Source organism: Mus pahari, unplaced genomic scaffold (assembly GCF_900095145.1).
Source record: "Mus pahari unplaced genomic scaffold, PAHARI_EIJ_v1.1 scaffold_7801_1, whole genome shotgun sequence".
Lineage (NCBI taxonomy): Eukaryota > Metazoa > Chordata > Mammalia > Rodentia > Muridae > Mus > Mus pahari.
Window position 1 is genome coordinate 39,517 of NW_018393315.1, and position 27,386 is coordinate 66,902.

Consider the following 27,386-nt stretch of genomic DNA (forward strand, 5'->3'; position numbering starts at 1 on the left):
TGGAAAGAACCCAGATGTCCCTCAACAGAAAAATGGATACAGAAAATGTGGTACATTTACACAATAGAGTACTACTCAGCTATTAAAAACAATAAATTTATGAAATTCTTAGGCAAATGGATGGATCTGAAGGATATCATCCTGAGTGAGGTAACCCAATCACAAAAGAACACACATGATATGCACTCACTTATATGTGGATATTAGCCCAGAAGCTCAGAATACCCAAGATACAATTTGCAAAACACATGAAACTCAAGAAAAAGGAAGACCAAAGTGTGGATACTTTGGTCCTTCTTAGTATGGGGAACAAAATGCCCATAGAAGGAGTTAAAGGGACAAAGTTCTAAGCAGAGCCTGAAGGAACAACCATCCATAGACTGTCCCACTTGGGGATCCACCCCATAAACAACCACCAAACCCAGTCACTGGCAGATGCCAACAAAAGCCTGCTGACAAGTGTCTGATACAGCTGTCTCCTGCGAGGCTCTGCTAGTGCCTGGCAAATACAGAAGTGGATGCTCACAGTCCTCCATTGGACGAAGCACAAGGTCCCCAAAGAAGGAGCCAGAGAACTACCCAGGGAGCTGAAGGGGACTGAAGCCCCATGGGAGGAACATCAATATGAACTAACCAGAACCCCAGAGCTCCTTGAAACTATACCACCAATCAAATAAAACACATGGTGGAACTTGTGGCTCTAACTATATATGTAGCAGAGGATGGCCTAGTCGGTCATCAATGGGAGGAGAGGCCCTTGGTCCTGTGAAGGCTCTATGCCCAAGTATAGGGGAATGCCAGGACCAGGAATGAGAGTGGGTGGATTGGGGAGCAGAGGGAGGGGGGAGAGGATAGGGGATTTTCAGAGGGGAAACTAGGAAAAGGGATAACATTTGAAATGTAAATAAAGAAAATATCTAATAAATTTTTTTTAAAAAAAATGAAAAAAAAAGTCAGATGAACAAAAGAAAATTATGTAAAACAGCAGCAGTCTAATATAATATTTTTGTGGTATTTTGGGTTCAAAGTACAATCAAAATTTTCTAGTATGATTAAAATAATTGTATGTCAATGGTAAACTTCCAAATTTTCTTAAAATGTAAGTGACAAAATTTCAAGTAGAACTAAGGAAAAACTAATAAATTTGTGTATTATCAAAAAAATCATTATTTACATGGAATGAAAGACAGTTAAAACCACCAAATCCAGACACTACTGCAGTTGGCAACAAGACCTTGCTGACAGGAGCCTGATACAGTTGTCTCCTGAGAGTCTCTCCCAGTGTCTGGCAAATACAGAAGTGGATACTCACAGTCACCCATTGGAGGGAGCACAGGGTCCACAATGAAGGAACTAGAGAAAGTGCCCAAGGAGCTGAAAGGCCTTGCATCCCCACAGGAAGAACAACAATATGAACTAACCAGTAACCCCAAGAGCTCCCTGGGAGTAAACCACCATTGAAAGAAAACACATGGCTCTAGCTGCATATGTAGTGGAGGGAGTCCTACTGGGTTATCAATGGGAGGAGAGGTCCTTTGTCCTGTAAATTTTTATGTCCCAGTACAGGGGAAGCAGGAGTGGGTGGGTGGAGAAGTGGGAGGAGGGAGTAGATAGGGGTTTTCCCTGGGGAAACTAGGAAAGGGGATAACATTTGAAATGTAAATAAAGAAAATACCTTATTAAAAATAAACAAATACCTTTAATCCCAGCACTTGGGAGGCAGAGACAGGCGGATTTCTGAGTTCGAGGCCAGCCTGGTCTACAAAGTGAGTTCTTGGTCAGCCAGGGCTAAACAGAGAAACCCTGTATCGAAAAGACCAAAAAAAAAAACAAAAACAAATAACTTTTTTAAAAAAGGAAAAACAGTTAAATTACTGAATTGGTTTTTAGCATACAATGAAAATTCACACTTTGTAATAATGGATTAGTGGTCCTGTCTTCATAAATTGAACTCACCAAGTACATTAGATTTGTAAATGACACAAATTATAATTTTATAAATGTTGGTCATTATGCTTTATCCTGTTCTCAGAGACCAAGAAGGAATGTGGCTAATTTCACTGTAATAACTTAATTTTTTCCATGGGGTTTTCCAGAAAGCTTGAGGTAGAAATAATTTGGGGGGGCTTTAGAATTGTCTTCATTATTACTGTTATTTCTCTGAAATATCATCTCTGCTCACTTCAGCATTTCCTCTTGAAACAGCTCTTCTGCTTGGACCTTTGCTACATTTCCATGATGGTGCTTTCAACAATAAAGTCCATCTGTAGGTCATTCATGTACAGTGCCTACATTTCCCCAGAGAGCGCACCCTGCAGGGTTTTGCATTCACACTCTATAGTGATACTGCCATGGCCATACTCACAGTCATGTCCTATCACTGTTATGTGGTTATGTGCTACAAAGTCATCATAAGTGTCAGCTTGTGTATACATGAGGTTTTAGCTGTCTGGGCCAGTGTGATGTGGAATCATCTTTGGAATTATACACACAGCTCTCACTTCTCCATCTGCTCTGTGGGACCAGTGTCATTCACAAGTTCTGTAAAGTCCTCTTAGTTTTGAAACTTGTTCCAATGATCGTGGAAGTGAGCTTAGATCACTGGCTTCCCCACATGCTGACACTTCATCTCTATTAGTTTTGCCTATGAGAAAATATTCTCTACTGAGCTAAAGATGCCATCAGTGAAGGGCAGAACCAGAGTCTTTTCAACTAGTCTATGCCACATTTCTGTAGTCAATTTGTTTATCCCTACTGGTGTCTTTGAGTTTCTAAACCCACATTCAGAATCTCCAACTGCATTAGACTTTATTCTTAGTTTTTCATACTTTTCTTCCCTCAACACTCAATCCAGAAATAAATACGCTGAGAAATGAGACCACAGACGCTGCCATAAAGAACATCTTTCAAAGAATAACTTATCTCTTTTTATATCCACTATTTCCTCTTTAGGAGCCACATCAATATGTACTGGAAAAACAACAAAGTCAATGAATCAATTAAAGCTAGAACAGGATTAGGCAGATCGTTCAATGGGTAAAGACACATGTAACCAAGCCTGCCTAGCTGAGTTAAATCCCTGAGACCCACATAGTAGAAGAAGGGAATCACCTCTTGAAATTTGTTCCCTAATCTACACATGTTGTAGCTCATATATACCCACATACATACATACATACATACAAACATACAAACATATAGACATGTACAATTAATTACTTCAATAAAATACTAAAAAAATACAGTTATTATTGTGTGAGTACACTCTTTAAATGAGAAAAAGAAGGAATTATATATGTATACGCTTGGAAATATACTAGATTAAGTTTCACAAACTACATTGGGAGAAAAAAAGCAATTCTCACCAATTCTAAAGAACCAATTTATTTCTCTTCTTGAATCATTTCTTTAAATCAGAGGAATGAAAGGTAGTCAATCTGAAATTCCTTCAGCACTTTTTCCTGAACCAGGTTGATAAAGAGCTTTACACACCTCCCTGGGCAAAGGGCAACTGGGGTAAAGCATAACTGTGAGAGGCAACGGGAACAGCCACCTGAGGTTGCTATTGAGACCAAAGCCAACTCTCCATACAGGCTCCTATCTTCCCCTCCCCAACACTCATCACTAAGAGTTAAACTGAAAACATTTTTGTTATGTTACCCCAGAAATTCTGAAATTCAGGGATATGACTGACAGAATTCCAAGTCAACATATCACATAGACACTTGCACATAAATGTACATTACTCACAATATGTAAGTTATAAAACAAACTTAGGTGTCTATGTACTGAAGAATGGATAAGGAACATTTTACATCACACAAGCACACACACACACACACACACACACACACACACACTTTTCTGTTATAAGGAAAAACAAAGTTATGTTGCACGCATGAAAACCTTGCAAATAGAAATAAACATATTAACTGAATTAAGGAGGTGGCAGTTAGGGTTCCTAGATTATATCTAGATTATATCTACATTTTATATAGACACAGAGTATCATGTATGTATATATGACCTGAAAGAGAAGCAAAGCTATCTAGATTCTAGAGGAATCAAAGGGAATAACATAATAGAAGAGGGCATAGAGAAGAAATAAGAGACAAGTAGGCATGTGTACAGTACAGTAAGTTTAATGGCTGTCACCTACTTCAATGAAAAGGTCCCTATGTAGCCTAATACCACGTTCAGTGAATAAATGCCACTGGAAAAGAATGTAAAGAAAACATCCATCAGGTTAAACAGAACTACAAATTAGACCCCAGTGAGTCTGACTGAGTCATCAAATACAAAGATAACTTGCAATAACTTGAACTTTAACATAGCAAATGTGAAACTGTTCATGAAACAAATCTAAAAGTTACAACATTTGGATGACTAAGAGAAAATAAGAATGAAGGGTCCTATGCTAAAAGTACTACTAAAAACTACAAGATGTTGTCTAGAGAGCAGTAGCCAAACTGGGGACTCAGCTTATGTATCTCATAGGGCAGGTGCCCATACAGCTTGTGGGGAAAAAAAGGACCCCAGAGAAATTGCCCTAAAATAAACCTTTCTTTTGCAAGTGGGGAAATGTGTTTATTTCCATATCCAATCAACTCAGTACCAGGGGATGTGCCCCCTTTGGGGTTTATATGTCTCCAGATCTGTCTCATTAAAACACCAGAATTGTCGATGGCATAAGGGATTTCTGGAGATGAAATGTAGGCAAGAACCAAATGAACAGTCACTTCCAATATTTTGCAACCTATGCAATTTGTGTACATAAACCTGAGAATCTTTGTCACTTGTGGTCTTAACAATCAGCCAGGTAAGTGAATACATTGTGAGTAAACTTAAAAATTTCCTGTAATTTTTTTTTCTGTAGAGGGTTATCTGTCTGCAACATTAAACATTAATACTGAGTTCAGTGTTGGTCCCCTTAGAGTTGGTCTTGAGATGAACTCCTCACAATGTACGAGCATTGTGAAGGCTGTTTGACTTCTGCATTGTATTACCACATCTCATCTCACTTCATTACCATGTTTAATTAAATACTCTCTAAAGCCAAATTGAAATTCCCAAATATTGAAAATTCTGAACAGAATCAGTAGTTTCGACCATTGCAAATGCTATTTATGCTTTAAAATTTGATAAATAGGTTTTTTGATATATATTTTTAGAACTGCTTTGTTTTCTGTTCCAAAGATTCATAAATAACCTTGCTCAGAAGAGCTGAATTTTTTAAAAGTGCTATGTTAATAAAGAGAAAGACATGTATGATGATTAAAGAAAATGCACTTAGATGTTTGTAGGCAAACTTCACAGAGTGACTCTAGTGATTACATCATTTCTCAGACTATCCAGGTATAAAGCTTAGAATCCATCAGGCCCCTTACAAGTTTTCTCCAGTTCATTAATTTTGTATTTTTAGGTGTACAAATTGTATATTCACTCAGTATGGTTCCTCTTCTGTATGACTCTCCCTGATGACAGCCTTTCTCTAACTCTAGTGCAGTTAAGGTCGTTTTCTCTGTGCCTCCCAATTACACAGGCTCCCCACACACTGGTTCTCATTTTTCTTTTACATACACAGAGTGAATCCAGCACGTCTTAAATGAGAATAACTACTTCTCACAGCTATGTCTGCTCCGACCATTGTATCTCAGAGAGGCCATTCAGGTACTTTCTAATATTGGGGATAAAAGCAATTTTAAAAGTTACCTTTCTTGTAGTAAGTTCTGAGTGTACAATTAAATAGGAAACGTTTTCCAATCAACTTATTCTTCAAAACATTTAATGTTCATTGAACACACTTCTGTTTTGATTATGCAAGTAAAATGAAAATTGTTCATTTCTTTAGGAGAAAATAAGACTTCATTTGATAGGAAGGAATGCCAGGAATTAATTTCATAGAGAACAAAGAGTCTTAAAATAGGGAGAGCTGAACCACCCTGGAAACTTTAGAGTAGGGTGATTTAAGGTAGCCTGACTTTGGGGGAGATAAAAACACAAGAGTTCTTTACCAAAGTCCCATTAGTAGTGATAGCTGAGAGGTAAGTAAACCTCAATATTTGAAGAATGAGCTTCTGCCTCTTCTGCCTCTGCCTCATGAGTGCTGGGATTAAAGGCATGTGCCACCACACCCAGCTCCAAGATTTCAAAATGTCTAAGGCCACAGGTCTTTGTAGTTCCTCCCGATAAAATGAGGGAGAGACTGCTGGGTCCACAGAGCAGACATTTCTTATTCAAATACTGTGACCTGGAAAGAGTCTTCTTTAGTCTGAGTGTAAGCTGGAGAACAGAAATGTCATAAAAATACAATTTATTATGCAAAAAGTGTCTCAGGTCACCATGGCAGCATGATTATAACCCCAGCAATAAAGAAAGTGAGGGAGGAGACTGCTCGAGTTGTGGTGGGTACATTTGGAGAACAAAGAACACCTTAGGGATCTATTTCTAAAGTCCTTAAAAGCTCAGAATAATGTAGCCCATTATTTGCTACAACACATCTGGTCCGACTCCAGAAATTAATGTAGTCATGTTTCTTTCCTAATCTGGCTCAATCATGAATAAGAAAAAAATTAGTGCAAAGTTTTTATACCTTATACATTCTTAGATGAAGTGGAATTGCTATGTTATAATAAAACTGTCTATAATTTCTGTTAACTCTGTGATTGAAACAAATTCATCCCTGCCTATTTTCTTCACATTAAACCCCTTCAAGAATGTTTCTACTTTTGAGAGGCTGTCTGCCTAGTGGGATTTGAAAAGTTCCTCACAAGTAGGGACAATAAAAGAGATGAAAAGAACATTGGATTAAAATGTAAATACTCACACCTAAAGAAAATAGTAGGGCAGTTGCTGTCCTGAGTCTCCAATAAAAAGACATTATTAGTAAAAAAAAAAAAAAAAAAAAAAAAAGTAATAAGTTAAAAGATGCTTGGAGGTGTGACCAGGGTAGTGGACAGGAAGGACAGGAGCACTGAAATCCCACTTTCAGCACAGCACGAAGTTAAGTACTTAATATATAGTCTCTGTCTTAAAAGAAATCAGAATCAAAAATAGTCATAGGAAAATTCTTATTTTATCATGCAACACAATGGTTAAATAGCATAGCTTTCACCAGGAGAACTGCTAGAAAACATTCAACAAATTGTCTTTATGTCTCCCTAGGGAGCCATTTTTAATAAACTGCAAGTCTTGTCCTTCCCTTTGCTATTCTAGTTTCCATTGCTCAATCAGTGCTGTGAGGGAGACCCACTGCCAAAGGACAAAGATTGGGTTGGTGCCAATTCTTGCCTGCACTGAGAAAATTGTCTTCATACCAATTTCTTCTTAAAATACAAGACCCAGGATGAACTGCAGTCAGGCTCCTACATTAATCCTCTTGGGACTGTCTAGTGAACGAGAGAAATGGCAGCCCCTCTTTAGCATCTTTCTTGTTGTCTACTTGCTGGGAATTTTAGGGAACCTGCTACTTCTGTTAGCTATTGGTGCTGATGTCCACCTCCACACCCCCATGTATTTTTTCCTCAGTCAGCTCTCACTTGTGGATCTTTGCTTCATCACCACCACAGCCCCTAAAATGCTGGAGGCTCTGTGGACTGGAGATGGATCAATCTCATTCTCTGGATGCCTGACTCAGTTGTACTTCTTTGCTGTTTTTGCTGATATGGATAACCTGCTTCTAGCAGTCATGGCTATTGACCGCTATGCTGCTATCTGCCACCCACTGCGCTACTCAGTTCTCATGACTCCTTTTAGATGTGGGGTTCTGGTCGGTGGGTCATGGGGAGTAACTAATTGTGTGTCTCTGACCCATACTTTGTTGCTTTCTAAGTTATATTTTCATACCAATCAAGAGATTCCTCATTTCTTCTGTGAATTTGGGCCTCTCTTATTGCTCTCCTGCTCAGATACTCACCTCAATAAAATCCTGGTGATAGTTTTGGTTGGAATTTTAGGAATCAGTGCAGTTATCTGCATTGTAAGTTCTTATGGTTGTATTTTTTATGCTGTGGCTAAAGTTCCATCAGCACAGAGGAAAAGGAAAGCATTGTCCACATGCAGTTCCCACCTCTCTGTGGTCCTCCTTTTCTACAGCACAGTCTTTGCTACCTACCTGAAGCCCCCATCTAGTTCTCGTTCCTCTGAGGAGGTGGTAGCTGCTGTCATGTATACTCTGGTAACACCCACTCTGAATCCCTTCATTTATAGTCTGAGAAACAAGGATGTTAAAAGTTCATTGAGAAGAATCCTAAACATGGAGTTGTCTCAGTAATAGGACCATTTATCAAGAAGGATCCCACCCCACATCATGCAAAGTGAGTCAGTTAACACAATGGCTCATGAGAGAATTACATGATTGCTATGGCTTTAGAGCCACATTGAACACAAATCTGGCAATTTCTGTGAAGATGTCTCTGGAAAATTCCACTGAGGAGGAAAGATCCACATTGAATGTCAGTGGCACCATCACTTCCATAGAATTATCCTGGAATGATAAAGGGAAAAATGAAAAAATAACAGGCTTGCTATCATTATTCATGTATTTTTGCTTGTTGATCACAGATGCAATGTAACCCCATCTTCCTTCTGTGCTTTTCTCATCCTGATGTCCTGTATCCTTCAAAGCATGAGTAAAATGAATCTTTCATTCCTAAATTGCTTGGCAGGTGTTTTGCCACAGCAACAGGACAAGTAATAAATAAAATGATCTATAAGAAAAAAATACTATGTTGGGTTTGTTGTTCTCTGTGTTCTTATATTCATATTCCTTATGCATGAATATTTACTGCTATCACTACACTCATGTGATAATTATTAGAACTATTATTATGTTATTCCTAACAGTGGTTTAGTAACAACAGCCGCCTGATATTTTAAACAGTTTTACTGCATCTTCTGTTTGGCAGATCTAGTGGATTTAAGTATTTTGATCTTTCTCTAATAACCCTCCTCCAGCTGAACCTGGAAAGCACTGACAAATCATGTTAAAGGGAACTTTAGAGTTCACAGAAGTTAAATCTCAAGTAAAAGGTCAGGAAGTTGGTGAGTCTAACAATAACCCAGGTTAACAGGAACAAGATAAGAAGGAATATACTTTTATTCCATCTTTTAATAAAAAGTATATTATAGATTTCCTAAATAAAATAAATAAATTTATTGTTTTTGATATTGTGTGGTGTGTGTGTGTGTGTGTGTGTGTGTGTGTTTGTAGAGTTGCTTATGACACATCATTTTGTGGGAAAGCAAATTGCAAGTTTGACCATCAAGTTTGCATGCTCAAACCAAATACACACAATAGGAAAGAACTCAACTAATGTCATACCACAAAAATATAGATAAACATTGTTCTAGATTTATGTATGTATTGGTGTTTTGTTTGTATAATTTTGTCTTCATTAGTCATTAGCACCAGTGCTATATACAGCAACGTGCTACAGAATGGCAGTTCAGTACACATCTTTACAGTGTGGTGACCATCTCAGTGAACTATGTTGTATGCAGTAACAACTCACAATATTTTACATAATCTTTTAAACTAACATGAGAAAATTATTTAATTACTATCTTTCCCCCGGAGCACATTTCAGGAGATGTAAAGTGGAATTTTGAGAAAGAATATAATTACTGCACGTCCAGCCCATTGTGGGAGACTTTTCAATCAAGACCCTGACAGTCACATAGAAAATCTTCACTGTCCTCCTTCTTAGGTCATATTTCAGGTGGTTAACAGTAGAGAAGCCTTTTTAGTGCCTGTTGCAACTCCTGGTTATTCAAGGTGTAGATAACAGGGTTGAAGATGGGCATGACCACTGAGTAGAGCAGGGCAATGACCTTGGAGGGGAGCTGAGAATGAACAACAGAGGGCACAGTGTACAAGACCATGAGTGTTCCATAGAGTGTGGACACCACAGCCAGGTGAGAAGAGCATGTGGAGAAGGACTTGGTCCTTCTGGCCCCAGAGGGGATTCTCAGCACTGTCACCAAAATCTGAGCATAGGACATCAGAACCAGCCAAGTGGGACAGTCAGGAAGATAACAGAGAAAACAAATGTAGTCATCTGGGCCACTCAGGTACCTAAGCAAGCCAGGACCATAAAAGGTAAGGAAGGTGATCAATTAGGTTGGGGCCACAGTACCTCAGCTGGGCCATCAGAGGAACAACTAACCCATGTTCCATAAAGCCAGACACCCAGACTGTGAGCACCAACCCCGGGCACCATGGAGCCCATGAGAAGTGGGTATTATCAGGAGTAACAGATTGCTAGGCAGTGATCATGTGCCATGACAGCCAGCAGGAAATACTCATCTGCATCTAGAGAGCTGAAGGGGAAGAACTGGAGCAAGCTGGCAGCCAGTGTAGCCAGACTTCTGGCTACTTTATGGCTTCCTTTTTCTACTGCCTTTCACCACTCTTATGCCTTCCAACCCTGTAACACTATGAAACAGAAAGAAAGATAGAGGGCGGAAAGGGGAGTGTCCATATTGCTAGACTACTTCCTGCTGATTAGGGGCATCCAGTTTCTTGCAGCAAGTTTGATCTTCACTGTGAGGATATCTAATTTCTTCTTGACTCTTTGTGCAGGACCAGTTTGAAACAAACTACAACAGCAATCAACAACCAACAGAAGCAGTGGGAGGGGTAGCCGCAGCTACTCTCAGGGCTCTCCCACTTATGTATTCCCTCAAGAGTTCCCAGAATTCCAAATGCCATACACTTGCAGAAACTAACTGCAGCTGGCAAAATCATGCCCCTGCCAGGGCACAAGGTAAATGATAGTTAACTGCTGTGGACAATCTAAAGCAGCCCCATACCCAACTTCTGGGATTAAAACAAAAACAATTTACTATAACATTTCTGTATTTTTGAAAATCACCGAAGTTCTCACTACAAGTCACAGGAATGGTGTTTACCAACAGGAAACCCTCCAGCATTTTGGTCACCACTGTGGACATNAGCCTGGAAGGCCTGGCTCATCAGAAAGAAATACCTGGGTGCGTGAAGCCTCTGAGAACTGTCTAACATCACTACAACAAGCGTGCTCCTGGTGATAATGGAGGCATAGATCATGATGAATAGATAAATAGGAGGTACTTCAGATAATCCAAGGGGCACAGACTCAGTGAATTAAGTTTCCTGTGCAGACATTTCCATGAAGTCATTCACTTTTCTGCTTAATAGTACCTAGGTAAATTTTACTGTATCTCTATGTTTTTCATTGCAATCCTATAGCTGATATTGCTACAAGATGATGCAAAGAGAATGGGCAAACTAAGGTTGGCTTAAATTATCTTTCATCCATCCATTTCTTTACTACTTCCTTAATATTTTCTATTATTTATATGAGGGTTGGTTCTTCCTTCCTTTCTTTCTCTCTTTCTTCCTTCTCCTTCTCCTCCTTCCCCTTCCACTTCTCCTTCTTTTCCTCCTCCTCCTTCTCCTCTTCTTCTTTTTTGCCTACCTCTGTGTCTGTATACCATGTTCAGTCCTAGTGCTTTGTAGACTAGAAGTGGGCTTCCATCCTCTCCCTGAAACTGAACTTACAGATGGTTTTGAGCTGCTTCCTGGGTGCTGACAATCAAAACTGGCTCCATTCCACTAGAACAGTCAGTGTATATAACTGCTGAGCCATCTCTCCAGAACAACTTCCAAAAAAAAAAAAAAAAAACTGCTTCTTCAGCTCTCATCCTTCCTCAAACTTGTTCCTTGTAGCAACTTATTGTTTAACCAAGTTCATAATTCTGATATTTCAAAACCCCTAAATATAATTCTATCCAGTACTTGTATCATATAATTCTAACTCCATAATCTGTATAGTCAATAATATTTCCTTTCATTTGTAACTTGCAACATTCTTCAAATGCCTATCAGATTTATTCATCAACCACCGACTGTCTCACCTTCCAAAACCATTGCCAACTACTACAAGTGAACTGACAATTTTGCTGGGATCTCATAATCATTGTCTCATAGCCATTTTTATTTCAACAACCTCTGGAATTTTCCACCTTCTCCTCCTCCTCTTTTTCCTCCTCCTCTTTCATCTTCTTTCCAAGACAGGACTTCTCTGTGTAGCCTGACCATCTTGCAACTGGCTCTCTAGACCAGGCTGACCTTGAACTGGGACATCTGTCTGCCTCTGCTTCCTGAGTGCTGGGATTACAGATATGTAATGCCACCACCTGGACAGGGCCTACTATCTGAATCCTTCTCATATAGTTCTGATGCACCGGGGGTTGGGGACAAAGCCAAGATGGTATGGGCCAAGAGGTCCTCTGCATCTCTTCTGAACAGGAGCCCATGCTTCCAGAGGCCTTCATAGAACACTAAACAAAGCCATCTCTAGTTTTGGATTCCAAAGTACTCAACTGGACCTAAGACCACCCTATAAGGGCCTAAAATTCACATAATAAGGCAAGTACCCCAGTACCTCCCTATCATATCACCGCCTCCCTCCCCTCTCCTACAAAAAGCCCCTAACTCAGCCCAGCTATGAGACTTCACTGACCTTCTCCTGTGAACCCAGGGAACCCGCCTGAAAGCTGGTCTCAATAAACCTGCCTTTATACTTTAATTTGGATCAATTAAATCTATTATATAGGTAATAACACCTACCAAGTTCTACCGTCTTGGGACAAATATTAAAATTCTTGAGCTTTGTGGGCCATTCTTATTCAAACTACCACATTCCACTCCATGTAGCCCATAGCCTTGTGGCCATATCATAATATAAAATGTATTTAGTCTAAAAACAAAAGTCTCCATAGTCTATCACAGTCTTGAAACAGTTTAAAATACCCAAGTCCAAAGTCTCTACTGACACTTGAAGCAATTTTATTTGTAACCCCCTGTAACATCAAAACTAAAAAGCAAATTACATGCTTGAAATCCTGAAGCATTAAAATTATTAAAGTAAAAAAAAAATCCATACAAAATAAAATATAACCTTCCACTGTATTTCAGATAACTGCCAATATGAGCCTGTTAGTCCTCAGGGCTCAGTCCTTCTTCCCTTTCTCATCTTAGTCATTCCCTAGGTGGTTTCATCAATGCTCAGGACATTACATATAACTCACATGGCATCATGGTTCAAATCAATTTTCTCCACTGAAGATCAAGGGTAGAGGAGATGACTACATATAAGCCCATGGAAGATGTAGCACTGTCAAATGCCAGCCACACTCTGCTCTCCAGCCTTCTCCTGAACCAGCCACAAAAGATTGAGCCCATTGAACACATGAGGTTAGTGAGTTTTCATGTTTTATTTCCTTTCAAATTTTAAAATCTTCCACTTTTAACAGCATGAAGTACAGCTTTTATCGAGAAGGTAAAAATAATAAAGCTATATCTACATCCTTATTTTTCAATAGGGAAGAAGCTGCACATAGAAACCTAAAGTTTCACAAGGGATGAAGAAGTCCCGGGTCCCCCTGTGGCACAGGTGAGAAAGGGAAGAGACACAGGTATGGGGAAGAGACTCAGTCCTCAGGGAGGCCCTGGGCTGCTCACTTTGTCACACTGTGCTGGCAGGAGACACACCATGAGATGCCAACTACAGAAAAAGATACTGAGAGCGTTGGATTCATAGTACAGAAGGAGAGATCAGAACACATCCTGTAAAACTCAGTCCCACGCCGGGTGTGGTGGCGCACACCTTTAATCCCAGCACTCGGGAGGCAGAGGCAGGAGGATTTCTGAGTTCCAGGCCAGCCTGGTCTACAAAGTGAGTTCCAGGACAGCACCAGGGCTACACAGAGAAACCCTGTCTCAAAAAAAAAAAAAAAAAAAAAAAAAAACTCAATCCCACACAAGGCAGGGCTTTCTTTCATATTGGGGAAGAAAATAGAAATTCAGACTATTCCCTGGGAGGGTTGATACTCTAAAGTATTCAACTCAAAATGTCCCAGTGTCAGAGTCCCCATAACCCAGGGGTCTATACTCTGTTCCACCACGTGCTACAGGTTAGGCCCTGCCTCTTCTTACCTTTCTAAATGGTGAAAGAAGCATCAGAGCCTTAATCACTGTTCCTGCCTGTAACACAACAAATGAGACTTGGTCAGATCCCACAAGATGAGCTGGCTGTGTTCCCCCATGGACTCCTGTCCACTTTATCTCATATCAAGAACCATATCCCACCATACTTACTGGCAGTCTGAGTATAATTGATGCATCTTTCCCCTGTGGAAAGAAAACAGTGAGTAAGAGGCCAGGGAGGCAGCAGGGCCATGAAAGTCTATGAAAAGCCTTAATCCTACCCCAAAGGAAGCTACTAGAATTAGGACTGCAGACTCAGGGAAGGGTGTAAAGCTTGTGAGATATAAAGGAAGTGTAATAAAGTCTTTTGGAGGATCTGTTCTCAGCAGGAACCTTCCACTCTGATTATGGCTTTTCTTTCCCATGATCCCATGCACAGCAGATTGTCAGCACAGAGACTCAGGCAAGGCTAGCATTTGTTTGTGATACTTCTTCCTAGTTAACTGTTCATAACTCTGCATCAGTGTGACTTTCATTAGTATACCCATGCAAACATGAATAAGGAGGCCTCTCTGATACTTTGTGCACCTTAACTAAACACCTCTACAAAATGTAGCTAAAGGTCTTTACATGAATCAAAAAAATATTTCCCCAGAATTGCAATTTTAGAAATTTGATCTTTTAAGATTAAGTTATTTGTGATTTAGATGTAAATTGTTAAAACTGTGTATATTGAGTCTGTCTGCATGTGGTTGATTCACATCTATAGTCTCAGTACTAGGGAAGCAGAAATAGGAGAATCCCTGGAGTTCACTGGTTAGCTGATCTAACCTAATTAGTAAGATCCTATCTCAAAAAAAGATAAGAAGGATGAAGGGAGACATATAGTACTGACCACTGTCTTACACATACAAACATATAAACACACACATATACACAAACAAACATACACACACATACACATGGACACATAAACACATACATACGTACACACACACATACATACATATACATACACATATATACATGACTGAGCGCATAGCTACATTATAAACACAGCATATATCATATACTCATACATAGACATTACATCACAATGATAACATAAAGTAAACTATTGTGTCTTTTGAGATAGTGGGACAAATGTCTTCTCGGAGAAGAGGCAGGGACAATTTCAACTAAGACCTGGAGTCCACAGGTGAGAAAAAGGCCTCAATCAACATTTTGCTTACCTGCACCCCTCCTCTTGCACACCACAATAGTGAGAACACTTCCCAGGAGAACCAGACTAGCAATGATGACCACGGTGACGACAGATGATTGAGAAGACCTTCCTGGGAAAGGAGTGGAGGGTGAGAGTCATGATGCCCAGTTCGCAGTCCTGATCTTAATCTAGGCTCCTTCTTTCCTTGACTCTGTTACCCTTCTCTTCCTTACCCCATTTCAGGGCAAAGGGCTCAGGTAGCCCCTCATGGTGCACATAGCATGTGTATCTCTGCTCCTCTCCAGAAGGCACCACCACAGCTGCCCACTTCTGGAATGTCCCATCCCCTGAAGGCCTCGTCTCCACAAGCTCCATGTCCTGGGTCAGGTCCTCTCCGTCCCTCTGCCAGGTCAGGATGATATCAGCAGGGTAGAAGCCCAAGGCCCAGCATCTCAAGGTGACATCACCGTCAGGTCTAGGGTGATAGGCCACATGTGCCTTTGGGGGATCTGGGTGGGGAAAAGGTGGAAAATTCAAGTAATTTGCAATCATTTTGGAGAGTCATTTTAGATCATGTGAGCATCCTCTGGATGGACAGAATTAGGGTAAAGGAGGGATGCAAGCACCATACGAGAGCCTGGATCCAGGGACCTAGCATGTCCATTCCTTGGAATGCTCTAAAATCAGGTTTAGTACACTGGATAGTTTTATGTCAACTTGACACAAGCTAAAGTTACATGAGAGGAGGGAATCTCCATTAACAAAATGACTCCATAAGATCAAACTGTAGGCAAGACTAGAGGTCATTTTCTTAATTAGTGATTGATGCTGTGGGGTCCAACTCATTGTGGGTGGTTTCATCGCTGGTGCTTGAGGTCCTGGGTTCTATAAGAAAGCAGGCTAAGCAAGCCATAGCGTGCAAGCCAGGAAGCAGCACTCCTCCATGCCATGTAGATCAGTTATTTGACTTTCTGCCCTGATGTCATTCAATGACAAACAGTGCTAGAAGGGTAAGCCAAATAAACTCTTTCTTCCCCAACTTGCTTTTGGTCATGGTTTCTCTTTGTAGCAATAGAAGGCCTAAGAGAAAATCTAGTAGGGCGTTTCACATTTCCCATCTCTAGTCCTAGTTAGGTTGAGCAGAGAGACTCACAGCATCAGTGGAGTGTGATCTCCAAAGACACTGGGGGTGGGCAGAGAACCAAACCTGAAAGAGGCCATGGTTCACAATAAGCTGCAGACTGAATGGAAGTGCTTGGTTGTTTATCTCAGGGTGTTTTCTCCTTCCATTCTGGGACATCTTCAATGTTCTGAAAGTAGGGTCAGCCCTGGGGACAGTCACTCTCTGATGTTAGATCAGGAAAGTCAGTAGCACTCTTCCTCCTCCTTCTGCAGTATTCCAGCTGATCTGATATTTCCTCCCTCCCCAGACATCAAGAGCCTCACTTGTAGGTTTGAGGGGGTTATCTTTGCTTACTAAAGTGGTTCCTAGTTGTTCCTCATACCTGCTCGCTGAAGAATCTCCTTGCCATTCTGCAGGAATCTGTGAAGCAGCTCCAGGCACTCTCCCTCCACATAGGCCCTGAAGTACTCTGCTGTGCCTGCTGACTCGAACTTGCTCTTCGTGATCTGAGACACCATGTCCACTGCAGTCCAGGTGCGCAGGTCTTCATTCAGGGTGATGTAATCCGAGCCATCATACGCAGCCTGATAGTGGGCTCCAAGAAGGCGCATGTCTGGCCCTACCTCACAGGAAACCATCCACTGCAGGATGTGAGAGCCTAGCCACAACCAGGGTGTCAGCCTGGGCCACCTCCCCTGGTTCCGCCCACCAGCAGGATTTGGACCTAAACTGAAAGTAAAACCAGTAAAAGGTTTCTGAGGGCTCTGAAGTCCAACTCCAAACATCTAACCTGGCACCCAGGGCTATTCTAGCATGGCAGTAGAGAGACATAGAGGAAGGAGTCCGACCCAGACCTGGGATCACTCACCGCCTTCACTCTGGTTGTAGTAGCGGAGCAAGGTCCGAAGGTTTGCTCTGGCACTTTGTGCAATGTTCTTGACCTTCAGTTTCAGCTCCTTCCAGTACTCTGGTCTTTCCTTCTCCATCCAAGGTGCACGTGGCTCCATCCTCGGAATCTCCTCAATGCTATCACAGCGCTGAAACTGCATGTCGTCCACGTAGCCCACAGAGATATACTGGGGCTCCCCACGACAAGGCCGTGACACAGCAGTGTGGAAATAGCGCAGTGAATGTGAGCCTGGGGGCGGGACAGGATAACAACAGAACCCTTCCCTATAACCCGGGCCAGTGCACAAGCAGTGGGTTGGGGGTGGGGCAGGGAGCGGAACTCAGGACCCGGTGTTGAAGGGATCCGGAGCGTCTGATCCCGATGCCCGTGGTACTCCCTTTAGAGGTTATTTCCTTCCCGACCCCTGAACTCACCAGCACCTGTTTGGGTAACAGCCAAAGAGACCACCACCATGTGCAGGAGAGCGCGGTTGCTTGAGGACCCCATCCTTCCCGTGGTAGCCCTGATTAAATTCTCTAAGTACCCGCTACCCAATTATAATGAGAATTGGAGTAGCGTCATCAGTATCCAGGCAAAAGTACACGACACAGTTTACAGAGTTACAGAGAAGTGAAACTTCAGAGGAAATGGGGGGGGGGGGGGATCTCCAATGCTGTGTTAAACCTGTAAACTGAGCTTGGATTAGACGTCTGTTCTCTTACACTGACTACTTAATGTCACATTTCCTAGAACACTTTCTAATATTATAGGATCAGTATGTTCTTTAAAACAAACAATTTTTTTTTGTTTTATGTGTTTTGCTTATATTTATGTATGTGCACCTCGTGAATGCCTGGTGCCCACAGAGGCTAGAAGTGGGCATCTAACACGCTGGAACTGGTGTTACTGGTCCTATTAACTGCCACACCAGTTCTGGAAATAAAACCCAGGTCCTCTGGCAGACTCCATGGATAACTTTTATGAGTTAGGTCTAGCAATAATTATCACTTGGGGTACACACTTATAAACCCAGTCTCCAGGACAGATTGGACTTTGGAAGTTCAAGGTTATCTTCAGCTAGGGAGTTCAGTAATACAGTGAGATAAGGAGCTCTGGTGAAAAATGTTCCAAGAGATCTTATGGTCAAACCTTTTAGTTATTAGGAGTGGAAGCCCCTGAGTTTTTCTTCTCTGCAAGCTCTAAAGTCCTCCCATCCCACTGGAGATTCAAGCTAGAGTTCTTGGAGTCAGTGTAGGCAAAGGAAACTGACTCGGATGCAGATTCATTACCACAGTTGGCAATTTGGGAAATAGCTCTGGCAGGTAGACAACAAGGACAGTATTAAAACAAAAAATATTGGGCTGGCAAGATGGCTCAGCAGGTAAGAGCACTGACTGCTCTTCAGAATGGTCCTGAGTTCAAATCCCAGCAACCACATGGTGGCTCACAACCACCCGTAATGAGATCTGATGCCCTCTTCTGGTGTGTCCGAAAAGAGCTACAGTGTACTTACGTATAATAAATAAATCTTTTTTAAAAATATTGAAATAAATTCTAATGAATCTAAAGTTGATTTTAGAAGTTTGATGATTTGCCAGACTGTATGATTACTCAATTTGCACTCAGAAATATTAGTCACAAGTGTCACAAATTAACTATTTAGATGGTATGCTGTATTTCAATAGACCCACTTGCTACTTCTGCCCTGTCTGTATATAAACAGTAGTCCCCACAGGTAAATTAGCCAAAGTCTCACCCCTGTTGCTCAATCTCTATGTTGTTTTGTCTTGTTTTGTATTTTGAGACAGGGTTTCTCAGTCCTATCTATACTGGACTTGATTGGTAGTTGATGCTGGCCTTGAACTCACAGAGATCCTCCTGCCTCTGCCTCCTGAGTGCTGGGATCAAAGGTGTGCAATGCCATGCTTGGCTCAGACTCCATGTTCGATCACAAATGATCCACAGGACCAGTAGAACTCAGCTTAAAGCACATCATTTTAATTTGCAGTATATTACTTTAAGTTTCATGACTTTCTGCATTCACTGTATGTTGGATTTCTTAAGGACTGCTATGGTGCTGCCCCATCTTTGATATTATTGCCACCCTTTTCTCCCTTCTAATTGGCAAAAGGTTTTACCAAAATGTTATTATTTTCAACATCAATGAAATGACTAGAACAAAAAGAAAATAAGTGATTCTTCTGGGAAATGAAATTTGAACAGAATGATTCCTTGGAGAGAAAAACCCCAAGATGTTAATGCCCAAGGTGCTGCTGGGAAAGTATGAGAGGGTTCATGATGGTCTTCCCTCTGTCAGAACACAAAGTGAGATCTGCTGAGATTAAGTCTTGTAAGTATAAGTTCATATATCCATTCTAAAGTATGTTCTGCAGCTTAGACTGATGTAACACTGGCAGAAATTTTCTCTCATTTCCCCTTTTTCTTTCTCTCTCTCTTTCCCTCCCTTCTTTCATCCCTCACTCCCTTCCTTCCTTAGACAAGGTGTCCTATAGCCCAAGCTAGTGTGAAAATCTCAATGTAGCCCAGGTGAACGAACTCTTTCAACTCTTTTTTTTTAATTATTAATTCAGTTGTTTTTTACTTTACATCCCTATCACAGTTTCCCCTTCTTCCTTTCTTCCCAATCTCTCGCCTCCCTCTCTCCTCACAAAAGAGGATGTCTCCAGTGGATATCAACCCTCCTTGGCATTTCAACTTGCAGTGAAGACTAGGCACATATTCTCCTACTGAAGCTGGGCAAGGCAGCCCAGTCAGGGAAAAGGAATTCAAAGGCAGGCAACAGAATCAGAGACAGCCCCTGCTCCTGCTGTTAGGAGTCCCACAAGAAGACCAAGCTAAGCAACTGTTACATATGTGCAGAGGGCCTGGTGATCCTCTCTCTCTTGAGATCTTGGCTTATGTGTAATGCGCCTTCACGTGGACCTTCAGGGTCTTATTTTCCCCTCTGATGAAAGGAAGTTCAGACCACAGCAATGGGTGAGTGAGAGTAAGTGGGGGACATCTTTGATTGCAGGTGGTGAAAATTACACCATAGACAGAGTAGGTTCACTGTATAAGTCACTGTCTGGAAATCTTTTATTTTCCTGGTTTATAGATTTTGGGGGTGGGGGATGTGTACTCTGGGTGTCCATGAAATTTTCAGATCTCAGGATAGGCTGTGTGATCAAGCATATTATATGTTGTAAATATATCCAAGGTGTGTGTGTGTGTGTGTGTGTGTGTGTGTGTGTGTGTGTGTGTGTGACTTTAGTGGATCTGGTGATAGAGTTGGGCACATGTATTCATGTAAGAATGAGAGAGGAGATAAGGAGAAGGGAGAAAGACCAAAGCATCAGAGTATTCACTCTCATCTGAATTATCTGTAAAAATCAATATTCATAAAAGAAGCAGGTTATGTTCCAGTGTTTGGTAACAAATTAGGTTGTATTTGGTGTTAAATAAACACATGACTCTGTAGGAGTGTTTATAGTGGAAAGGGGTGAATATATTATCAGAAAAGATAAAAATAATTTGTGAATTGTAATAGGATATACTTCTTACATCACTTCTTGTACATAATCCCAAATCCTTGGCCATGTGTGTCAGTTAGTATGATTCATGATTCTTGAAATGTCCCACCATAGCTTTGCATAGTGACAGTATCGTAGCCAATGAGGTTTATCCGAGGCGAGATTATTGCTAATTGAGAACATTTTTCCTCCACATATGTTCTTGACAGGCATCTACTTGCTGTCTGTGTTGACTCACTGATAATGTAATGTAATTTCCATACTGCTTCTGATGCTAACTAATCTGAATACATCATACAGGTCAATAAAATGCCAAAACCACTATGCCTCTATTACTAAAGTCACTTACTCAGTCTAGGACATAGACACTTGTCTTATGGTGTGTTGTTTTTATATGTTCTGATTATCATTAAATTTAACATCATGGTCAGGGGAATCTTGTGGATAAAGTGTAGATGCAAACTGTGATAACAGGTAAATATGATCTCATGAAGTTTGTTATCAAACACTGAATAGGTAATAATAGGCTCTTAGCTCAGTATATGCACAGAGGGCAGGTAAAAATGATAGGTATTGTTTTGGATGCTGAGGTTGTTTACACTATTGAAAGAATTTAGAAAGTATTTTTGTTTCTCCCTAGTTCTTTCTTTTAAGTTGAAGATATGTAATAAGACCCAGTACACCAAATTAACATCCAATCTATTGATAACAACAGAGCAGAGAAGGGCAACAAGTGCGTGTGTGTGTGTGTGTGTGTGTGTGTGTGTGTGTGTGTGTGTGTGTGTTTACAAGAGATAGAAAAACACAGAGTTTAGAGGTAAAACGATGGAATTATCCATGTAGACTTATCAAGTGTAAGAATATTCACCCCAGTGGAGAACTGGTGCTGTATTGGAGGTCAATGTGGTTGAGACAAGAAGTTAAAGAGCAGAAAGAGATGCACAAATAAAGAGGGGGAAGGTGATGCAGAGTCTTCTAGTTCACCACAGTGTGTTAGACCTTCAAATAACATAGGAGGCTGGAGATCTCAGAGCACTACACATAGGTAACAGTAATCCCAGGTGGGTTTTAGGAGCAATATTTCTTGGTCATGAATGAAAATAATGTTTTTTTAAGACTCCATATAATTGATATTTATTAGTAAATGCATTAGGTACATTGCTTTTTCTACTGGTCACCTATAACAACGTTGGGTAGCTAAAAAGATTGAATATTTTAATTCTGCCCAACCTTTATATAATATAGAATTGAAATACTTGAAAAAATATACTATAATTTTTAAAAATCTCCAGTGATTTTTATGCTGTGGCCAAGGGGACAAATGAGAATCTATACATAGAATAACTGACGATAGGATTGGTGAAATTTCTATTTTATGACTTTCTGTGGTTCATTGCTTCCATAGGATGCCTCCTATGCTGTACATTTGAAAAGATTTACATATCTTCTTGTCTTTTTTTTTAAGATTTCTTTACTTTTATTTATATGAGTACACTGTAGCTGTCTTCAGACACACCAGAAGAGGGCATCGGATCCCACTACAGATGGTTGTGAGCCACCATGTGGTTGCTGGGATTTGAACTCAGGACCTCTGGAAGAGCAGTCAGTGCTCTCAACCACTGAGCCACCTCTCCAGCCCACATATTTTCTTATTATTAATCTAATCAGACTAATTTGATACTTGAATTCAGTCATGTTCCTAAGACAAAGGAAGAAATAAGATAATTACTGGAACTTCACAGTTCAAGCAGGTGCCTGTACATAACCAGAAGACACACACACACACACACACACACACACACACACACACACACACACACAAATTCTTTCATGACCTTGTTATTGTGCCAGCTCTTCTCTATATTACCAACCTCTGAACATCTTTATTAGCGAGAAAACTGTACTTTTACTAATTTCAAATATTGTCTGGACAGTCCCAAATAGCTAAATATGACTCGTAGCTGACTTCAATGAATGGTATTCTGTAGAAGTATTTATGAATTACACGATATCAGGAGTGAGAATTAGAAAAACCATGGTGACCAGCCAGAAAGACTGCCTAGCTAGGGGTGGAACTAGTAGGCAGAGCCACACTTAGGAGTTTCCAGTAACCAGGCACAGTACACTATGTGTAATTAATAGAAAGAAGAGACACTAGAGGTATTTTAGCAATAGAGTCAAGGCAAAACTGAAATGTTTGCAGCTTGAATTATAGTAATTAAAATACAATGAGTCTGGCCAGATACACTGTTGATGTAATTAGCATTGATTGAGTTGATAAGAAAATGTCCAGTTAAGGTAAGGAAAGAAAAGGTGAGCAAGGGGCTGAGATGAGGAGGATTTTGTAGAGAACAATGCTATAACACTATTTACATATGTGGGAATGAAAGACATGGATGCACCATGTGTTCAAGTAACACCAGCAGGGAAATCCCTGGAGGAAAGGTATTTCTTTGCTGAAATACTTAAATGAACCACAGAAGGGGACAATGCAGTACCCACTTCTGACTCCAATCACTACTAGGCAATTATCCACTTCACAACAAGTATTTGATGGTTTGTTTTGGTTTGGTTTGGTTTGGTTTTGGTTTTTTGGGTTTGTTTGTTGCTGTTTTTTTATGCCAAGCACTAGGCATACTTTGAAGAAGAAAATCAGATTCGGCTTTGATCTATCATATGTCTCGTTTCCTTGTGAAGGAGGCAAATAATAACTTAAAACTTTACTAAATATTTAATATGTGGTGTGTGTGTGTGTGTGTGTGTGTGTGTGTGTGTGTGTGTGTATTTTATAACATCCTCCATTTCACAAGTGTGGTAATCCTGGAAAACGCAAGGTAGATCTGCCAGTCAAAGAACCATGACTTCCTAGAAAAGGAACTGAAAAGGCAAGGATAAACCCTATGGTTTGAAACCAAATATTATCTCTCAGCTCAGTGAGGTACTGAGATTAGGAAAACTGAGTCTAATTGTGATGGAGCCTTTGGTTGTCTTTTGGATTAGATAAACACACAATGATTAGACACTATTGGCTTAAGGAGAGTTACCAAAAGTCACACACACTTCCCACATCATCCTGTGTGTTGCATTATGCTGTCTCAGACTCCATCAAAAAGAGAGACCTTCTGTCTTCTACTAGATCACTAATTCAAAATAAATCCTTTTCCATTGTTTAGCTTATGATATTATGCTAGCAACAGAAACTGACTGAGACACAAAAATTAGTACTGAGAAATGTGAATCTTGCTGATAACACATTGAACATGGGCAGTGAGGCGCAATGATGTTTATGAGGCATAGCCAGATAAAACTAATAAGAGCCTTAGAAGCCACACGAGACCTTATTCAATTTCATAAAAATTATGTTTATCTTTATAAATTCTTTTAAATAAATAAGTAACATGATTATATTTTTTGAAGGAACTCCCTTGACAGCAGTGTGAACAATGCATTCATTGAGGCAACAGCAATTACAGTAAGTAACCCAGGAAACAGCAGTACTCTACCTAGTCTTCTGGAGATGTGACCGGAGTGGTGACTTTATGGATGGGCAGGAACATTTATTGAAATAGCACTGTCAGCAAAGCACTAAACTAAGTACTGAGATGCAGCCTCCGTCTTCAAAGGAATCACAGTCAAAAAGATTCACAAGAAACTTGTTATTCTATCATGTAACACAATGGTAAAATAGCAAATCATTCACCCAGAGAATTCCTGGAAGACATTTAACAAATTGTCTTTCTGTTTCCCTAGGGAGCCATTTTAATGAACTCCAAATCCTGTCCCTCCCTTTGTTATTCTAGGTTCCATTGCTCAACGTTGTGAGGGAGACACATTGCCAAGGGACCAGGTCTGGGTTGGTGCCATTGTTGCCTGCAAAAATATATTGTCTTCACACCAATTTCTTCTTGAAATACAAGACCTACGATGAACTGCAGCCAGGCTCCTACATTTATCCTCTTGGGAATGTCCAGTGACCCAGAGAAATGGCAGCCCCTCTTTAGCATCTTCCTTGTTCTCTACTTGCTGGGAATTTTAGGGAATCTGCTACTTCTGTTAGCTATTAGTGCTGATGTCCACCTCCACATCCCCATGTATTTCTTCCTCAGTCAGCTCTCACTCATGGATCTTTGCTTCATCACCACCACAGCCCCTAAAATGCTGGAGGCTCTGTGGACTGGAGATGGATCAATCTCATTCTCTGAATGCCTGACTCAGTTGTACTTCTTTGCTGTTTTTGCTGACATGGATAACCTGCTTCTAGCAGTCATGGCTATTGACCGCTATGCTGCTATCTGCCACCCACTGCTCTACCCACTTCTAATGACTCCTGGTAGATGTAGAATTCTAGTCAGTGGGTCATGGGGAGTAGCTCATTGTGTGTCTCTGACCCATACTTTGTTGTTCTCTAAGTTACACTTTCGTACCAATCAAGAGATTCCTCATTTTTTCTGTGATTTTGGACCTCTCTTATTGCTTTCTTGCTCTGATGCTCACCTCAATGAGAGTCTGATGATGGCTTTAACTGGAGTTTTAGCAATCAGTGCAGTTCTCTGCATTGTAAGTTCTTATGGTTGTATTTTTTATGCTGTGACTAGGGTTCCATCAGCACAGGGGAAAAGGAAAGCCCTGGCCACATGCAGTTCCCACCTCTCTGTAGTCCTCCTTTTCTACAGCACAGTCTTTGCTACCTACCTGAAGCCNCCATCTANTTCTCNNTCCTCTGNGGAGGTGGTAGCTGCTGTNATGTATACNNTGGTNACNCCCACTCTNAACCCCTTCATTTATAGTCTGAGAAACAAGGATGTTAAGAGTTCATTGAGAAGGATCTTGAACATGGTGAAATCTCAGGACTAAGGAAGGATCATGCCCTGCATCACTATCACACATGCAAAGTGAGTCAGGAGAATTACATGATGATTGTTATGTATAATTTTCAGTGTTAACTGGACTCCATTTGGAATCACCTTCAATGCACACCTATGGGCATGTCTGGGGAGGTACCTCTGGAGAGATTTCACTGAGGAGAAAAGATGCACTTTGAATGTAGGAGGGACCATCTGTTCCATAGAATCATCCTAGTCTGATAAAGGGAAAAAGAAAAAAACCTAGCTTATTATCATTATTCATCCCTTTTTGCTTGTTCACCACACATGCAATGTGACCTGTGACCCCATCTCCCTTCTGTGTTTTTCTCATCTTGATATAATGTATTCTTCAAACCATGAATAAAATGAAACTTTCAATCCTACGTTGTTTGTCATGTTTTGCCACAGCAACAAGACAAGTATCAAATAAAATGATCTACTAGAAATAATACTATTTTGGGTTTGGTATTCTTTAATTTGTCTTCTCATATTCTTATTTCTGATGCATGAATATTGATTGCTATCTCTTGCAGTAAGCTTCCAGCCCCAATAAACTCATGCAAAAGCACACAACTCAGTTTTTATATTTATAACCTGCATATCTATATTGGGTAGATCTACCACTACACTAATCTGTTCCCCAGCTGTGAGATCACTTGCTACTTGAGGGATCTTGCTATTTTTTCAGGCCATGTGATTCTGCTTCATCTTTCTTCCACCTCTTCTTCCTCCATCCTCTTTCATCGTCCTCTACCCTTCCTCTACCCTCAAAAGACTCCAGCTCCACCTTTTCCTTCTACTGCCCAACCACAGGCTCTAGTCTTTATTTGGCCAGTTAGAATGGGGAGAAGGTTCACTTGAAATCACCTGAGTAAATGATCCACTCCTTGTTGGGGCAACCACTCTCGAGGAAGCAGAATTAACAACAGAACACATACAACACTAGGGCAACTCACAACATTTCCTGCTTTTAATCCAATTAAAAGGCTCTCTTTACTCTCAGATATAAATTGAACACAACCATTACAATTATGCAAATTATAAAGTATAACAGACACATAGCACCCAGTCCATCATATTTGTCAATTTAGATAAAGCACTCCACCATCTATCCTAACTCAAAGAGCTTACAATTCTATTCCTGAATAATGTTCTGGTTTAACTTGTATAACCATCTGAAAAACATCCTCTCGAATCTATATCATCTCTCTCAATGCTAAACAACTTGAGTTGACTATGAGACTGTAACTAGTCTTCAACCAAATCAGAATCCAAGAATGACTTAAACATTACCTGAAAATATGGGAAGCACAAAAAATAGCTTCCAAAACTTAACCAATTTGTAGACACGGATGATTACCTGGACAGTCTTTCATTCCTCAAAACTTTGGAGCATCAGTCTTCAGTCTTCTGGCCCAGGATCATCTTACAGACCTTTGTAAATAAGAATTGTGAAGGACTGCTTACTCTGTATTTGCAGAGCCATCAGTTGACTATTTCACATAGTGTGCCCTTTTCCCAGATAGTATTTTTGTCTGTAGATGAATTAAGGCAATTCTTGTCCTATCATGCGACTATCTTTCCACTACCAGAGCAACTCCATTAATGCTCAAAGTCCTGTCAGAAGCAGACCTGTCTCTGGTCAAATAATCTTCAAAAAGGAAATAGCTGGAGAGACGGCTCAGCAGTTAAGAGCACTGACTGTTCTTCCAAAGGTCCTGAGTTCAAATGCCAGCAACCACATGGTGGCTCACAAAAAGGAAATGGCCTTAAATGTAGTATCCTGTGGACTTCTGACACTTT

General features: G+C 40.6%; 3 protein-coding genes and 2 pseudogenes across 6 annotated transcripts; 3 read left to right on the forward strand and 2 right to left on the reverse strand.

Annotated features, from left to right (window-relative positions):
* Window positions 1–6,936: 6,936 nt before the first annotated feature.
* On the reverse strand, window positions 6,937–17,699 carry LOC110315468 (class I histocompatibility antigen, Gogo-B*0103 alpha chain). 4 transcript variants are annotated; one of them, XM_029534743.1, is made up of 8 exons: window positions 17,623–17,699; window positions 17,168–17,437; window positions 16,682–16,918; window positions 15,410–15,685; window positions 15,205–15,306; window positions 14,144–14,176; window positions 13,982–14,029; window positions 6,937–8,485 (listed from the first exon to the last, which is right to left on the reverse strand). In XM_029534743.1, the coding sequence occupies exons 1-7, from the start codon at window positions 17,693–17,695 to the stop codon at window positions 14,013–14,015; spliced, it is 1,008 nt and encodes a 335-aa protein (XP_029390603.1). In that variant the 5' UTR covers window positions 17,696–17,699; the 3' UTR covers window positions 6,937–8,485; window positions 13,982–14,012. The 4 variants fall into 4 exon arrangements, with proteins under 4 accessions (XP_029390603.1, XP_021045177.2, XP_029390601.1 ...); XM_021189518.2 differs by having other exon boundaries at window positions 16,682–16,957; XM_029534741.1 differs by having other exon boundaries at window positions 16,682–17,023.
* Window positions 7,346–8,272, forward strand: LOC110315472 (olfactory receptor 24-like). Its single transcript, XM_021189521.1, has one exon. The coding sequence runs from the start codon at window positions 7,346–7,348 to the stop codon at window positions 8,270–8,272; it is 927 nt and encodes a 308-aa protein (XP_021045180.1).
* On the reverse strand, window positions 9,709–11,068 carry LOC110315466 (annotated as a pseudogene).
* A 3,131-nt stretch (window positions 17,700–20,830) lies between the features above and the next one.
* On the forward strand, window positions 20,831–20,993 carry LOC115063349 (annotated as a pseudogene).
* A 3,569-nt stretch (window positions 20,994–24,562) lies between these two features.
* LOC110315471 (olfactory receptor 1G1-like) lies at window positions 24,563–25,588 on the forward strand. The gene has a single exon (XM_021189520.1). It carries the CDS (start codon window positions 24,643–24,645, stop codon window positions 25,570–25,572), a length of 930 nt encoding a protein of 309 aa, XP_021045179.1. The 5' UTR covers window positions 24,563–24,642; the 3' UTR covers window positions 25,573–25,588.
* Window positions 25,589–27,386: the final 1,798 nt, after the last annotated feature.

Excerpts from the sequence above, each read along its gene's own strand:
- LOC110315472 (XM_021189521.1), top strand. The coding sequence starts at position 7,346 with ATGAACTGCAGTCAGGCTCCTACATTAATCCTCTTGGGACTGTCTAGT.
- LOC110315468 (XM_029534741.1), bottom strand. The coding sequence starts at position 17,695 with ATGGGGTCCTCAAGCAACCGCGCTCTCCTGCACATGGTGGTGGTCTCT. Across the intron at positions 17,438-17,622 it reads TGTTACCCAAACAGGTGCTG|GCTCACATTCACTGCGCTAT; the intron begins GTGAGTTCAGGG and ends TCCCGCCCCCAG. Across the intron at positions 15,307-15,409 it reads GCCCTTTGCCCTGAAATGGG|GAAGGTCTTCTCAATCATCT; the intron begins GTAAGGAAGAGA and ends CTCCTTTCCCAG.